The following is a 17,108-nucleotide window of genomic DNA, read 5'->3' as shown; positions in this document are numbered from 1 at the left end:
AAATCTGTAACCCCCCCCCCCCCTTCTGCATCAAATGGTCGTCCCTATTTTAAATGACACACATCAACTTACATACATCATTCAATATAAACTTCACCTTCTAGTTTTGTACAAACATGTAAATGTAGCTTGACTTTGATTATTTATGTAAAATCAATAGCCTAGTTCTCTCACATTATAATTCAGTTTTGTTTTTGTTTTTTTTTCACGTTTGTTCTAAAAAGGCACTGGCTTTCCAAGGCTGTATTCATTATAATATATCACTCTGACTGAGACATTGTACCTCTTCTTACGCACTCAATTCAATATAATTCTGATATCTCAAGTTTATCTTTTAACCCCATTTTAAAACTCCTAAGACCTTGAGGCTTAGGCTTCAATATCATAAATGTGCACAGAGCTGATATCCTGTACCATGTCAGGTCTTTTACATTTCGCCATTGTTCACACATCAAAATTACTCTTTTGCATGCAGGAAATAAACAAAGAGGTTAAAATTTGTATGCACATTAAATAAACAGAAAAAACCACTTGATTTTACTTGAAATCCAGGATACATGTTCCCATACCAAAAAAAAGTACAGATTAGGCATGCCTATCTTGGGTAAAAATAGGTACAAAAAAAGCATGCCTAAGGTATGCAAGTTTGGAACCACTTGTTCAAGTATAGGTAGCAAATTGGTACAAAATAGGCATACCTAAAGTATACCTATATTTATTAATAGGCACACTTTAGGTATCAAAAATGCACAATATTGGCACACGATCAGATAGGTACCTTCTAGGCATACCTACAATGTGCCTATAAATATACCTAAAAGGTACCTTCAAGAATGTGCCAAAAGTATACCTAAAGTATGCCTACAGTTTAGGTACCAAAAAAGCACAATATTGGCACACATCTCAAACATTCAAGAATGTGCCAAAAGTACACCTAAAGTATACCTACAGTTTAGGTACCAAAAAAGCACAATATTGGTACACACCTCAAACATTCAGATGAGTACCCTTTAGGTATACCTAAAATGTACCTACAAGTCTACCTAAAGTATGCCTACCAATTTGGTACTCAAGAGTCTGTGCCAAAAGTATACTTAAGGTATGCCTATAATGTACCTATCAAATAGGCACGCTTGAGGCAGGCCTATGTAAAAGAAAAATTGATTTAAACAATAATAATTATGGAAAAAATAAAAATTTATTGCATGATAGTACATCAAAATATATGAAAAACACTTCTTTAAAAAGTCATCTCTATAAATACAATCTATACCTTAAATCCCAAATATTTAATTAATCAAATCCCTAACATTTAATTAATTTAGATTAATATGGTTAATGATATCAAGATAATGATATTTTAAACTTTCTTAATAAGAAAAAATAAAAGAAATAAATAGACATACCTTTTTAGGCATATACATAAGTTAATTTAAATACACAAAGTCAAAAGTATACTCCATTTCATGTCAATTTTTTCCCCCATGAATTGTTCACTTGTAATTCATGTAATCTTCATTATCTTTATAGAGTTCCTATCCATCACAGAATTTTCTACCAGCACACCTTGTTAGTCTTCATTGCTTTACAGTTGCGGTTTCCATCTGGACTCTAAAAACACTGATCCTCCTTTTGAATATGCTACGCAATTTCGGCTTTCAGTTTCATGTCATTTTCTTTCAATTCTGAAAAAGTTCAATTATTATTATGTTGCTCTTCACCAGGGACCTAGTATATAGGTCCCTATCTTCACTTACTTAGTTACATTTTATGCTGAAATATTTTTAAGCATATTTAGTAGATGAAATCCCTATAGTTTGCATTGGAGTTTGATGAGCAGTGCCTTGTTATATTCTTATACATTTACTCATTTTTTACAAAAATCAGATTAGATCTTATACTTACTGATAAAGTTATAGTTTTAATGCATTTCCCTCCAGCTTGGAATTTAAATGACCACAGGAGACAAGTATTCTGTTGAAAAAAAAGAATATGTTTGTTCATGAAATTATCTGGCATTAATATTGACCAACACACATGCACACACTATGTTTGAATTATTGAAACATTACACTCTGAATTAAATGATGTGTCTCATATTACCCCCCCCCCCCCCCCCCCCCCCAGGTATGGAAGTGGAGAGCTTGGGGATTAGATGATCAGAAATTTATGCACAACTTATATAAATATAAAATTTATTATGTTTTATTATGCTGGATAAAGGTTGTAAATTTTGCTTGATTCATTAAAATTTTTTTACCCCCCCCCCTTTTAAAACAAAGATCTTTATCTTATATTTCAAAGACCCTATTACAATAATTTTATCTCACACAGTTCATTTGGATTTCATTTGTTATTATCGTCATGCTCATGCAGAGGCTACTGTAAGTAACTGTTCCCAGATATTGACACATTTCATATCTTTATATTTTAAGAAAAGACTCTAAATTACATTTTTTTTTTTTACAAAAGTCTTGTGATACATAATGTTAAAGAAAGAGATTATGCTTAAGTACATTTACTTCATGTGTAGCACTGCCATCTTGAATCAAAACAAACCAGAAATCTACGATACAAATACCTAGAATATCGCGAAATCTACACTTGATATTCATATTCTAATGCATTCTCTAAGTGGATAAATGCATTTACAACAAGCAGCATCAAAATTTAAACTGAAATAAAGACTCACCGACTAATAAGTCTCTGATTTCTTCTTGAAATTTTCATCACAGCAAATTTTCAAATCGTCTCTGAAATATCCGCGCTGTCGCTGACCAATCGTAGACTTCGCAGGAGTCACGTGATTTTAAAAACGTTTGTTAAATTATTCATGAAATAGTTCGTGTAAACAATAAAAAATTATAACAATGCATATTTAACAACTGTTACATGGCGTCAACTTTATTAAAAAGCCGATTAGTATGAATTCCTTGAAATATAGTGTCCCTAATTGGGTAAATAATCGGGACCGCCATTTTGGACGCCATTTTGTGTTATAATTGGGGTTGCCATTCTAATTTCACATAACTTCTTTTTTTTTAAATTACATGTGAAATTGATTAAATTTATTGATTTACAACAAATTCTTTATGTACTAGACCTCAGCTAAAATCTTAATGTAACTGGCACTCTAAGTAGAAATGAATTGTCACTACATGAACCCTGTAAAATATACACATCATGTTTACATACTATGTGTATGGTAATTTAAACAATAAGGACAGGTCTTTTGAAGACCTTGAAGGCTATTATTTATATTAAATTTCAAGCCTGATTTGTAAATGTGACACTATTCTTTACTGCTACTACTTTACTATCAGTTATAGTTTAAAACAAATTTCATAAATATCTTGTTTTTATTTCATTTTTATTATTTTTTCTTTTGTTTATTTACCTATTATGATTGAGCTGTAGACTTCAAATCAGCCCTTTGTGATTGAAGAACTGCACGTGATACACGAGCCAAAATTTCTGCAGTGTAAGCTATAAAGGTCACCAAGTACAAACACCTGTGTTACTGAAGAACACTGGAAATCAACATCGTTTTGCATACAAAGAAAAATGAAGTCTATTTTAAAATATCACTGGAATGCTGGATATAAATAAATTCCCACTCTCTATATAAGTAAATTTAAACATCCCTAACATTTCTGTATTTCACCAGAGAGAGAGAGAAAGAGAGAGAGATGTCCTAATTTGGATATCATTTAATAGACTGTAACACAAGGTATTATTGATTTTAATACACTTTTTTCTGTTAAACTGGGCAATTCAGATGGTCAAAATATTGGTATTTATAATTATACTGTGTTTATAAGACACCCCCCTCCTTTGTTTCATAACATGTAAAACAAAATTACTAAGAACCCTGTAGGGTAGAGGGGGTTTTTAAAGAACAAAAATGGATCTTTTATTTGCCATAAAAAACTGAATTGAATTGATAATTATATATATATTTTTGGCATTTGATTAACAAAATTACCCCCCTTTTTTTCTTCCCCCAACACAGTAGACATTATGCTTGCATTAATGAACTGAAAATCTTAAGTATAATATAATTAATAATCAAATGAACAAAAATTGTTGAATAATAATTTAAAAAAAAAAGAAATAATGGATAAAAAGTGGCTTTTATTCTAACCCCCCCCCCCCCCACACACACACACACAAATCACACATCCTAAATGTCATGATATAATTGTATTACTATAAAAGTATAATTTCAATTGTTATTAATTATTGATTCACTTGTTTGAGTTTTCATTTTTCTCTGATTGAAAAACATGATTCTATTTAAATATTATCACAAATAGGTGCCCATGTTGAAAAAATCAGTTTTAAGTTACAAAGATGCAATAAATGTGACAGTCCAATTTAGTGTAGAAATAACATTGAAAAATGACAAAGTCTTGAATTAAGTTTTACTTAAATTCAAACATGACTGTCAATTTTAGGTACAAAAAGTTGTATATTCTAAAAGTTTACTCATCCTCAAGGTACAAAATTTAAAGAAAAGATATATGGAAATGTTAATATTTTTGGTATGGGTAAGTAGACGAAAATACTGTGAAATGACTAAGTCTTTTATAGGTACTAATCAGGCACATTGAAAAATGACAAAGTCCAATGTAGGTACATTTCAGGCACACTAGAAAATGACTAAGTCCAATGTAGGTATATTTTAGGTACACTGGAAAATATTTAAGTCCAATATAGGTACATTTCAGGCACACTGAAAAATGACAAAGTTCAATATAGGTACATTTCAGGCACATTGAAAAATGACAAAGTCCAAAGTAGGTACATTTTAGGTACATTGGAAAAAAATTAAGTTCATTATTGGCACAGAATAGGTATGCCTTTTCTGTACCTATATTAGTAGGCACACTTTAGGTACTGAATAAGCACAAAAAAGGCATGCCTATATGTACCTTTTTTTTGTATGGGTTGATAAAATAAACAACTTCCAGTCAGTTTTGTCAAATGATTTTTTTTATCTCTCACACTAAAGAGCTCACAATTATCAAAGGGAGATAATTCAATTTTTAAATGAATGTCTGCTATTTCAATCATAGATTTCTTATATTTATAGACTGAATACCAACAATGTTTTTAAATGCCTTTTAAAATCAGATGTCATACTTTTTATTTCTGTGAGTAACATGAATTGAAGTAGCCGCATTTCATTGATTAACATTCCCAAAAATTGCATTTTTTCAGAAAAAATCAACTTTAGACACTGTTTCCATGGTAACTACTTGACATTCATATGATCTAACAATATTTTTTGATGTAGTTTATGAGGTGGTAAATTCTAGCCAAATTTGAAAAAAATCTGTGACTATGCGTGCCACAAAAGTTTAAGTGGTTACAGAGAATGGCTATTAATTTGCATACAGTTTGGACTGATTTTAATATAACATGGCATGCAAGTAGACTACACTGAGATACATAATTGTCTTAATTGTTTTTTTGATTTTGATGAATATTGTTGCCATGGTACCTAAAATCGAAAATTCTCTAAATTCTTTTAAATGGCTACTCCTTCTACAGTTTTAGTCTGATTGCAATTCATCTTGCCACAAAAAGCAAGTAAAACAAGAATTACTATTTTTTCATTGCTGTTGCAAAGTTTCAAGTCCAAGTGCTACTTTTCTCTTCCTTAATTGTTATAAGTACAAACCAGTAGAGCTACAGTCTCAACAGAGACTTCTGGTTTTTTAAATATACCTTTTGTCTCTCTAAGTATTCTTAAGGATATAAATTTATTTCAGGTATATACATTAACATGTATTTATTTTTTTTAAGTTTAAATAATGATCAATGTGCACTAAAAGTCTCTGTAGAAATTAAAACTTAAACCTAAATTTCTCTGAAGGAGAAGTGATGTCTCCTTAAATTTTAGGTCTAGGCTAGTAGGTTGGTCCCTGAGTTTACAAATTTGTTTTTCTGAATTTACCGTTTAAGAAACTTGTTAAGGCCAAAAAAATTAATAACTTGGTTCTCTGGCCAGTTTTCTCCAAAAAATAAATGCGGGAGGGAGGCTTTTTTTTTTTATTTCTTTTTATCTCATAAAAACATGCAGGATTTTTAATTTTTTTTATGGCGTCGAGCTCTTGGAACTCGAACGTCATCTAGCAAGCGCCCAGTTAAAATCGTGGTTGGATGTTGCGACCGAATGTGTCAGTCGATGCATCCGCAATAGAAAATAGCAATAGCTATAAACCAATTTCTTTGAAAACACACTCACAATAAATAATAGCTTGAAAATAAAATTGAATCAATTATATCTACAATTAATTCTATTGCAAAACAACGATATTATGTTTTATTTTCACACAAGAAAAACATGATGGTTGTTGCAGATGAATTTCTACAGAAAGGGTGCGTTAAATGACATGAATAACATTTCGGAACAATAACCGTGCAGGGATTTTTTTAGGGTCTCTCCGGGGCCGAAATTCGGCCCCATTCCCAATGCTGAAAAGTGCATGTTTTTCCCAAAATCATACCTAAAAATTCCCAATATGAAAAAAAGTATTAAGTTGTAAATTATTAAAATAAAATAATGACAAAGAGGTGTTTATGTTCTCTAAGTGCGATGTACGAGCCATCCGAGGACTTCCGAGAAGTTACTCGGAATACTATGGATGTTTGCATGCATACTTTTTAAAGCGGGATCGATGTTTAAAAATTAAAGTCGGGATCATTATCTAAAAAATAAACGTGCATCATGTCAGTCTCTCCAGTTTGCCTTGGACGGTAATTTTCAGGCTGGGTTGAATCGCTCTTATTCTTATAAATTGGTCGAACAATACCGATTAACCACTCATCTGGAACAAACCCACTATCAAATGTTATTTTAAAGAACTTCTTACATAAAGGTAAAAAAGATGACAACGTATAAATATGTTCATTTACAATGTTATCATCCCCTGCGGCTTTGCCAATTTTAAGCTTCTGAACTTCAACAGCCGCTATTTCTTCATATCACTAAAGCTGGTTTAAGCCAGCTTCATACTATAAAAAATAAGAAAAATTATTAAATATTTGACTTTTGCTTGTTTTTTCCTATTTATTTGTATGAAGATATTTTTCCCAATTTCAACCAAATATTGCTATTTTTCCCAATCTTGACGGCCCCGGCCCCTGGAATCAAGGGGTAAAAAAATCCCTGCTGTGTAACACAAACAACACAACAGGCGGTAAAATAATTACAAAATTACATAGACAAGAATACTACAAGACTAAAAAGATTGAATTTCTTTATCTTAGGTTTACTTATACAATTTTCTAACCAACTTTATCCTAAAAACCGATGATATTGACCAGTATCACTGTATTTCTCCATTTCCCAGTATACCGTATACCGCGCCCTATCATAACTCAACTTGTAACAGAGCAGAGTCATGGTTGTAGTTTAGATGCAATCACTAATGCAACGCTTTGGCATTGGCAATTAGAAAGAATATTATATAAATTCATGAAATTCCTCATAGTTCTTCAATTGACTGAAAAGAATTTAGCATGGACATGTTTGACGGTGTTTGGTCAATTCGAACCCTGCTCCATTCGGACCATGACATAAGGCCCCAGACTGTAATTGTGATATTTTGTTTAAAACTTTTTTTTTTATTATGTCTCATGAGTCACTCACTTCACTTATTGCTATCTTCAAATTCAAAAAGATCTTTTGAAATTGTTTTTCTTGTTCGCCGTTCAGGCTTTTTATTTTTAATTTCAAAACTAGCAACTTTTAATCAACAGTGCTTCAACATCGAGTGTAGAAATCAAGATAATTTATTTCCTGCTTCTTTCTCTTTTCACTTTTCATGGTAGCTCAGTCGGTAGAGTGCTAGCTTCATGATCGGGAGGTCATGAGTTCGAATCTCGGCCACATCTGACCTAAGTTGATAAAAAATGGGTAGCAACTGTTCCTTTGCCATGAAGAGAAAGTTGTGGGTCCTTCGGATGAGACCTTAAAAACCAAGGCCCCGTGTCACGGTAGGCGTTGGCACGATAAAGATCCGTCACTGCTCAATGGCTCTGAGTGCCGAGTAAAGGTCAAAATTTGAAGCCCTTCACCGGTATATGGTGACGTCTCTATATGAGTGAAAAATTCTCAAATGGGACGTAAAACAACATACAATCAATCAATCAATCAATCTTTCTCTTTTCTCTTGCATCTTGTACATTCTGATGATTCATGTAATGAAACGATGACATCCTAAAAAAAAGGAAGTTTTAAACTTACAGAACCCAACACTTTTAGTGATGTTACTGGTTAATTGCTTACGTAACACAATTAATCTAAGTGTTTCAGCACTATAAGTAGCGCTTATGATTTTATTAAATATTGTCAAATTTATCAGTATGGTTTACCCACACTTAATGAAATCTTTGAATCTTGCTGATGTCCAAGTTCCGGGCTTGAGGGAGCCGTCTTTAGTAGCATCATTGATCAAGTTCTAGCTTTGAAAAACCTTCAGAAACCCCCACTTTGTACCGTTGAAGTGTTACAGTCATTCCATTATAAATTTGCACTGAAATCAATGCCACCATGACTAAACTTAATCTTGACGCCTTATCCTGTTAACTCGACGACCATATTTGCGATTTTTATCTAGGCCAATAGTCTGGATCACCTTGATGTTTGTCAAACGTTTTACTGATTTCTAAAATGCAGTCAAAATCCAGCCGGGAATTCCAGATTTTTTTTGGCACCTCAAAAGCACATGAGAGAAATTTTATTTTATTCATTTGATGATAAAAATGGGTAATGCGCATTGTTGAATGAGATGCGGGCAGGCCTGAGAACCAAGTTATTAATATTCTTAGACCTATCCAATTTTTTTAATTTTTAAAATACATGTATATTATTCTTAAGTCATGGATTGGCTTGTGGCGGAAGCATTTATTTCCATAAAGGTGTTGTAAGTGAAATCTTCCTAAAAAGAGGATTAACAGCAATTGAAACAGAATGCTGCGTTTCAAGTGCAGTCAGTGGCATTTCCATAATTTTTAAAATTGTTATTACATGTATTATGTTTTTTTTTCTTATTCCTTAGTTACATTTATGCAAACTATTTTGATGGTTGTATCCATAATTTCCCTTTGATCTTGAAACCTTACAGCTATAGATTTTGAATTGCTCGACTTACATATCACTAAAATCATGGATCCCCTAATCCAGTGTCTATTTGATTAGTCAGATTTTAGAATGCGGTATAATTGCCTTCTCTAAATATGACATTTTCCTACATGGCTACTTCGGGCAGGTGTTAACTGACGGACTTGTAAAGTGGTGATTGAAGTGGTTAAGATGTACTTGGATTTCGGGTAATTTAAAGTGAAAGAATTAAAATCAGTTTGGAAATTCAATTTTTAATAATATGAATGAAAACAAAGGTTTGAATTCCATTTTTGCACTTCATTGGCATTACACATTTCTACAAGCACAATTAATGTATTTGGAGAAAATGACATTGGAAATAGTTTCAAGCAAATGCACAAAAGGGCTGTTTACGATTATCGTGGGATTGATCTGGTTTTGAAAGCATATACGTGTAGTAAAGCAATATTTTAGGAAAAAGGGCTAGTAACATTTTGATATGACTGTCTTGAAATATGGAGAATTAGCTCTAAAATTTTGTACATTAAGATTAAGATTTCAAACAAACAACTGCTCTCTGATTCGCACACTCTTCCACACTATTTAACAAACAAAGAAAAAAATTGGTAACCAATTAAATACCGGTAATCAAACAATTACACAATTAACCCCAGGTTTACAATTCACTCAGCATCAATGCTAAATATGTTCCCAGATCAATGATTATCATCGTCATCATCATCAACATCATCCTCATCCTTGATGCAGGAATGAAATCATATCAGGTTTGCCAACGAGCTAACAAAAATGTTTCTTGGATAGACTTATCTTTTATCCATCCACCATCAGTTATCTTGATCCTTCAGGGCCTTAGTCCTGCACCTTTCACCGTGTCACAATGACCCCCTCAGCTTAGTCTATGTATCCAGCACAGGTCATACCAGTATCCTTGATGGTACAATGACAAATATTTTTCACAAATATAAGTCACAAGGTTCACTAATGTTTAGAAACACCGCTCTGTTTGGCAATTCATTCTCATAAATAAAGAAAACAAAAGGTATAAAGTATAATGGTAACCAGTTAACCAAAGTCATAACAAATCATTTTCAATATGGCACACCTTACTAAATATTTAAACCAAAAATTCAATGGACAAAATATTCCACATAATGTAACAATACTGAATACAAGAAAATTGTGAACAATAACAACTTAAACTCTATCAGTATAATACAATAGCCATTTGGTCGCCTGTGTGGCACAGTGGTTAGAGCGTCTGCTCTAGAGTCGTGAAGTAAGGAGGTGATCCTTACAGCGCGGGTTCGAATCCACTGCAGGACGTGGAGACCGATCCTTCGGATGAAACTGTATAAACAGAGGTCCCGCAATGCTCTAAGTTGCGACTAAAATGGTTGCATTTATGACCAAAAAATTCATTTTGTGACTAGAAATTAAAACTAACTCGCGTTTTAGCGACTGAGATGTATGAATTTGTTTTGAACGGAGTAATTAATTATTTCTATTGGAATTTTTATTTAACAATAATTTGTTCTTTTCATTGTGCAGGTGATAATGGGGGTTTGACCCTTATATTGTTTTGGAATAACACCTTTATGTCTGATTATCATCCCTTGGGGTAATATCAATGATTGGTATACGCACTGCATTGACATATCTATGAGTTGTTTGTTTATCTCTCTGCAGAACATTAAAACATTTTTACACAAAAAGTCAAGATAATTATGAAAAGGTATTTCTTCCTCTTTTTTTAAATATTCTTAAAATGATAAAATTCGTTTATAAAGTCAATCTGATGGGAAAAGGGGGGGGGGGGGATAATGATGAAACCACAATATGTAGTAATAAGTAAACATGACAAACAGCTGTTATCTTTGAATTTTTCTTGTGTTCCTCTGTGTACTTTACAACCATAAGGTTGGTTGTATTTAATAGAAATATTTCCTTCAACCTAACAAATTGTTTCTAGTCTTAGTAATAAGTAATCTTTGATTTAATAAAGACATAATACATATATGGATGTTTATTCCTTGTTTTACTAGTGTTATTCACAAAATATTTTTGTCATGGCGAATGAAATATTTGTTGTTGGCGACCAGAAATTCTGAAATGGTGACCAGAAAAATTTTTTAGGTTGCCATTTAGCAACCAGAAAGCAAGTGTGACTTGGAGCACTGCCCATGTCACAGTAGGTGTTGGCAAGAAAAAGATCCCTCATTGCTCAATAGCCCTGAGTACCGCGTATAGGTATAAATTTGCAGCCCTCCACCAGCAAGTGGTGGCATCTCCATATGAGTAAAAAAATTCTCAAGAGGGAGGTTAAACAACAAACAAATAAAAAAACATTCGAACACTTGCCAACCATCATACCTGAGTGAACAACAGGTAAAAATGGTGAGAGCTGGCCAAGTTCAGAAATAAGAACGAATATGTATTCGAAAATAAATTTGCCTTAAAACTGAACTATTTACATAACAAAAATTAATAACATCATAAGTAAATACTGACCACAGACCTGTCTCCGTGCTAAAGTCAAAATATTGCTTGTATGGCTCTACTTACATATGTACCAGCTGCTTCAACTATAGAACTGCATTTGCAGCTACGCTTATCTGCCAGGTCTCAATTGTTCTGCTCGGCTAAGCTATGTTGCAAGGGATTTTGGATAGATGGGGGAAAAAACAGGAAATTCAAATTAGAGGTACGAGTGTAATAGTGATTATTACAAACTGCATCAACATTTTTTTACTTTAACCTCGCTTTTTATTCCCCCGCCAAAAAATGGCCGGGGGCATATAGTGTTACCCTGTTCCATCATTCCGTCATCATTGACTTTTCTGTTCATTATCTCGGCAACAATTGCACACAGTTTCCACTCTCTAACTTTTGTAGGTGCATGTGCAGGTATTTTACCAGAAAATACAGGTCAAGTTTAAATTTGGTCATGATCCAATGATTTTTGACAGAGTTAACCCTCTAGAACTTAGAAAAAAAAAGAATTTTTCAGTTTCTGCTCTCTAACTTTTTTAGGGATGTATGTATTAGGTTGAAAATGCATATGCAGGTATTTTACCAGAAAACACAGGTCAGGTTTGAATTTGGTTGTGGTCTGATGATTTTTGACAGAGTTATCCCTCTTGAACTTAGAAAAAATAAGAAATTTTCAGTTTCCGCTCTCTTACTTTTGTAGGGATATTGGTATAATGGTGTATAATATTGGTTGCATATATTGATATTAAGTTTGAAATTGCATATGCAGGTATTTTACCAGAAAATACAGGTCAAGTTTGAATTTAGTTGGGGTTGAATGATTTTTGACAGAGTTATCAATCTTGAACTTCAAAACAAAATAAGAAATTTTCAGTTCCTGCTCTCTAACTTTTGTAGGGATTGCTTTCTTTTGTAAGATTGAAATTGCATATGCAGGTATTTTACCAGAAAATACAGTCAAATTTGAATTTGATTTTTTATAGTTATCCTCCTTGAACTTGGAAAAGATTTAAAAATGGCTATCTCTGGGGGCATTCGTGGTGTTAAGACACATTTAGTCTATAATTAGTTTTTAGCTCAGTTTCAAAGAAACTATTCAAGATATTTTTAGTAACCTTATAATATGCTTATACATACTGATGAGAAGTATTCAACTTCATGAAGATATTTTGAATTTGACCTTTCCTTTGACCTTGATATCACTTTTCTTAAATTTGTGTTTAGCTAATTTTCACAAAAGATATATTTACCAAACTTCATATGCTGATAAATATTGATGAGAGCTATTCAACTACATCAACTTTTTTATGCCCTACCATGATTTTGGCCAGGGCATATAGTGTTTGTCATGTCTGTCTTCTGTCCCTCTGTCCTTCTGTCCTTTAGACACTGTGTTTTTAGGTCAATTTTGAGCAAACTACTCAAGGTACTTTTATCAAACTTCATATGCTGATACATACTGATGAGAGCTATTCAACTGCATCAAGATTTTTTTTTTACATTTCCTTTGACCTTGACCTTGCTTTAATTAAATTGTTGATTACTTTCTATAGGTACCGTGGAAGAGGAGGTAGATTTAGGAGGTACCGTGGCAGCCGTAGAGGAGGTGGACCATACAGGGAGAGGAGAGAAACTGAGGAAGATCGAGAAGAGTATATGCAAAATGGGGAGGAAGCTGGGGATGAAAAGCCACGTCAAAGGTATTCTTTAATCAACATTATGCCCCTTATCACAGTCTCCACAACATATTTTTAGCTCACCTGAGCTGAGAGCTCAAGTGAGCTTTTCTGATCACTAAATGTCCACAGTCCGTTTGTCTTGTCCTTCTCTAAACTTTTTACATTTTCAACTTCTTCTTAAGAACACTGGTTCAATTTAAACCAAAGTTGGTACAAAAAAAACCCACTGCACTGGAAAAAGTGAAATTTATGTGAGAACTTCTGGAGGTAGTGTAGATTGTAAATTGTTCAAATCATGTCTCCCAGGGGTAGGATGGGGCCACAATAGGGAATCAAAGTTTTACATTGAATTATATTAGAAAAATGTTTAATAATCTTCTTAAGAACCACTGCAGCAGAAAAAGTGAAACTTGTGTTGAAGCTTTCTGAGGTATTGTAAATTGTATATTGTTCAAATCATCCCCCCCCCCCCCAGGGGTAGGGTGGGGTCACAATGTGGAATCAAATTTTTTCATTGAAACATATAGGAAAATAGTTTTAAAATCTTCTTTTCAAGATCTACTACATCAGAAAAGGTGAAATTTATGTGGAATCTTCCTGAGGTAGTTTAAATTGTTCAAATCATGTCTCCCGGGGGAAGGGTGGGGCAAGAATAGGGAATCAAGTTTTATATAGGAATATATATGAAAACATTTTTTTAAATCTCAAGAACAGGGAAGCCATGAAGAGTCATATTTACATGGAAGCATCCTCAAGTAGTGTAGATTGAAGTTTGTTCAAATCATGGCCCCCAGGAGTAAGATGGGGCAACAAAAGGCAATCCAATTTTTACATAGGATTATACAGGAAAAAATCTTTTTAAAAACCCCTTCTTAAAAACAGCAAAACCATGATGAATTGCATTAATGTGGAAGCATCCTCAGGTGGTATATATTCAAATTTGTTAAAATATTGAACCCCAGAAGTAGAGTGGGGCCCAGTAGATGATCATAGTTTTACATAGGTATTTATAAGAAAAGATCTTCAAAACCTTTTTCTCAAGAACAGCAAAGACATTATTTATATATATATATGTATATATATATATATATATATATATATATATATATATATATATATATATATATATATATATATATATATATATATATATATATATATATATATATACACACACACACACACACACAAAAAGCTTTAAAATTTTACATAAGATTACATGTATGTATTGGTGGGGGGTCTGATGAAGAGCAGCAGGGCCAAAGTGTTCAGGTGAGCATTGTGGCCCATGGGCTTCTTATTTCAACAATTGCCTTTATTTGCAAACTAATTTTACCAAGCCTACATGAATTTTGATGCACCATATCACAGGGTCTTGAGACAATCTGAGCAAAAACTGGTATATAGTATAGTAAGGGAGAAGGAACCTAATAAGCTGATATCAATTCCATGGTGCCTTGATTAACTCTCAAATTTTTATTTTTAAAAAATGTTGAAAACATTTTGTCAGTTGAAAGGCAGAATATTATAGGGTTTTTGAACTTGTATTGGTTATTATTTGCATTAGTTGGCTGTACAGATGCATGAGCTTGCTTGTGTGAACACCTGAACATTTTCTGCTTCTTCTCTGGAACAGCTGACCCAATTTCAAGCAATTTTTGCATATGGTATCTATTTTTCAAAAAAACTACATCTTTTTAATATTAAATTACACAATCCAAAAAAATGTAAGAGTATTGCAGTATCCTTATTAAAACAATGTTAAATCAAGAAAATACTTATTTTTTCAATATATATTTTACAGCAATCTATAACAAACATTAATGTTATAAGAAAAATTCCACCTCTCACATGGGTGTAATTATCAAGCTCTGGTGTAGGAGAATTTTGATAACAGAAAATTGCATGTCCAATTAGAGAGAAATTAATGAGTATAGTGTGAGGAGATAACTGGTAGAGCATCTCTGATCAAGCAGATGTTATCTTTATCTCTTGGGAATTGGGCATTAAATTTAAAACTAATTTAATATTGTATAATTTAAATAAAGCTAATAAAACTAATCATTGATATTGTGTAATATAATTAAAGCTAATTATACAAAGTGCATAGTTATAATAAGCAAGGGTGCTTCCTCCAAATTTTGTGAAATCTGTGGCCCCAGGGTCAGGGGTTCTGATGTTAGGGAGAGGGCTTTATTTGCTATATAGTGAAAATGCATTATTTCTTTGAAAATCTTCTTCTCTGTCCCTGGGTATTAAACAAAGAAAGTCCATAGTTATATTGAGCAAGGGTGCCTCTTCCAAAATTGAGAATTTCATGGCCCCTGGGTATTTTAATTAGTTCTGGTGTTAGGGCATGGCTCTATTGATTATATATAGTGAAAATGCATTTTTTTTGTTTGAAAATCTTTTTCTCTGCTCCTGGGTATTATGTAAACAAACTAAGAGCATGGTTGTGATAAACAAGGATGTCTCTTCCAGAATTATGAAATTCATGGCCCAAGAGGTAAGGGTTCTGGTGAAGGGGGGGGGGGGGGGCTTAGTTATATAGTAAAAAAGCATACTTTCTTTGTCAATATTCTTATCTTCTCGTTGTTATAAAACAATGAAGCTAAATGTATAGTTGTGACGAGCAAGGCTACTTCTTCCAGTATTTCAGGAGTTTCATGCCCCCTGGGTTAGAGGTTTTGGTGTTAGGGTGGGGCTCTATTGATTGTATAGTAAAAATGCTTTTTTTCTCTTTTTAAAAAAATCTTCTCTGCGCCTGGGTATTAAGCAGATAAAAAGTGCATGGTTATAATGAGTAAGGGTGCTTCTTCCAAAATTTGTGAAATATGTGGGCTCAGGGTCAGGCTTTCTGGAATTTGGAGAGGGGGGCTCTATTGACTATATAGTGAAAATACATTATTTCTTGGAAAATCTTCTCTTCTAGGTATTAAACAAACGAAGTGCATAGTTATGGTAAACATGGGTGATTTTCCGAAATTGTGAATTTAATGGACCCTGGGTAAGGGGTTCTGGTGTTGGGGGTCTACTGATTATTTTGTGAAAATGCATCAATTCTTTGAAGATCTTCTTCAACTAAGTGCATAGTTGTGATGAGTAAGGGTGGCTCTTACAAAATTGAGAATTTCATGGCCCCTGAGGTGTTAGGGTGTGACGCTTTTGATTATATACTGGAAATGCATTCATTCTGTTAGAATCCTCTCTTCTACTCCTGGGTAATAAGTAGATAAACAAAGTGCATTAATATGATGAGCAATTGTGCTTCTTCAAAAAAAAATTTCAAATTTTTGATCCCAGGGTCAGAGATTCTGGTGTTTTGGTGGGGGGGGGAGGGGGGGGGAGATCTATTGATACTTAAGTGAAAATTTATTGATTTGTTGAAAATCTTAAACTATGTCCATAGTTATGATGAGCAAGGGTACCTCTTTCAAATTTGTGAATTTCATGACAGTTGGGTGCAAGTAGATCCACTTTATGAGTTGTTACTGAGTACTAGACTAATTATTTCGTTGATCCCTGATCATCCTATTTTCTCCTGCTAATGGGCAACATAGCTTTATCCATCAGTTTATTATGTCTAATTTTATACTTCTATGGATCCTTTAAAATATTGTACAGTGGTGCCTCATTTATCCGGATGCTGTGGTTCCCAGTCAAAATCGTCCAGATAGGTGAAGCATCCAGATACTGGAATTGCCTCGATTTTAGTTATATAGCCTTTCATACCACTGGCAATAGTGAATAATGCTGCTTTATATCAATGTGTTTCATTATTTAGATACTTTAATATACATTAG

At 33.2% G+C, this 17,108-nt stretch overlaps 1 protein-coding gene across 1 annotated transcript in view; it reads left to right on the top strand.

The window, feature by feature from the left end:
• Positions 1 to 17,108, top strand: part of LOC133185446 (methenyltetrahydrofolate synthase domain-containing protein-like) — a 119,371-nt gene that overhangs the window by 76,906 nt on the left and 25,357 nt on the right. Inside the window, exon 8 of the mRNA XM_061320650.1 lies at positions 13,180 to 13,326. Coding sequence (XP_061176634.1) covers positions 13,180 to 13,326 — 147 coding nt within the window. The remainder of the gene's footprint in view (positions 1 to 13,179; positions 13,327 to 17,108) is intronic.

Source organism: Saccostrea echinata, unplaced genomic scaffold (genome assembly GCF_033153115.1).
Source record: "Saccostrea echinata isolate AGI-Se365-2 ecotype Australia unplaced genomic scaffold, CSIRO_AGI_Sech_v1 ptg000001l, whole genome shotgun sequence".
NCBI lineage: Eukaryota > Metazoa > Mollusca > Bivalvia > Ostreida > Ostreidae > Saccostrea > Saccostrea echinata.
This window is presented reverse-complemented; position numbering and strand designations above follow the sequence as displayed.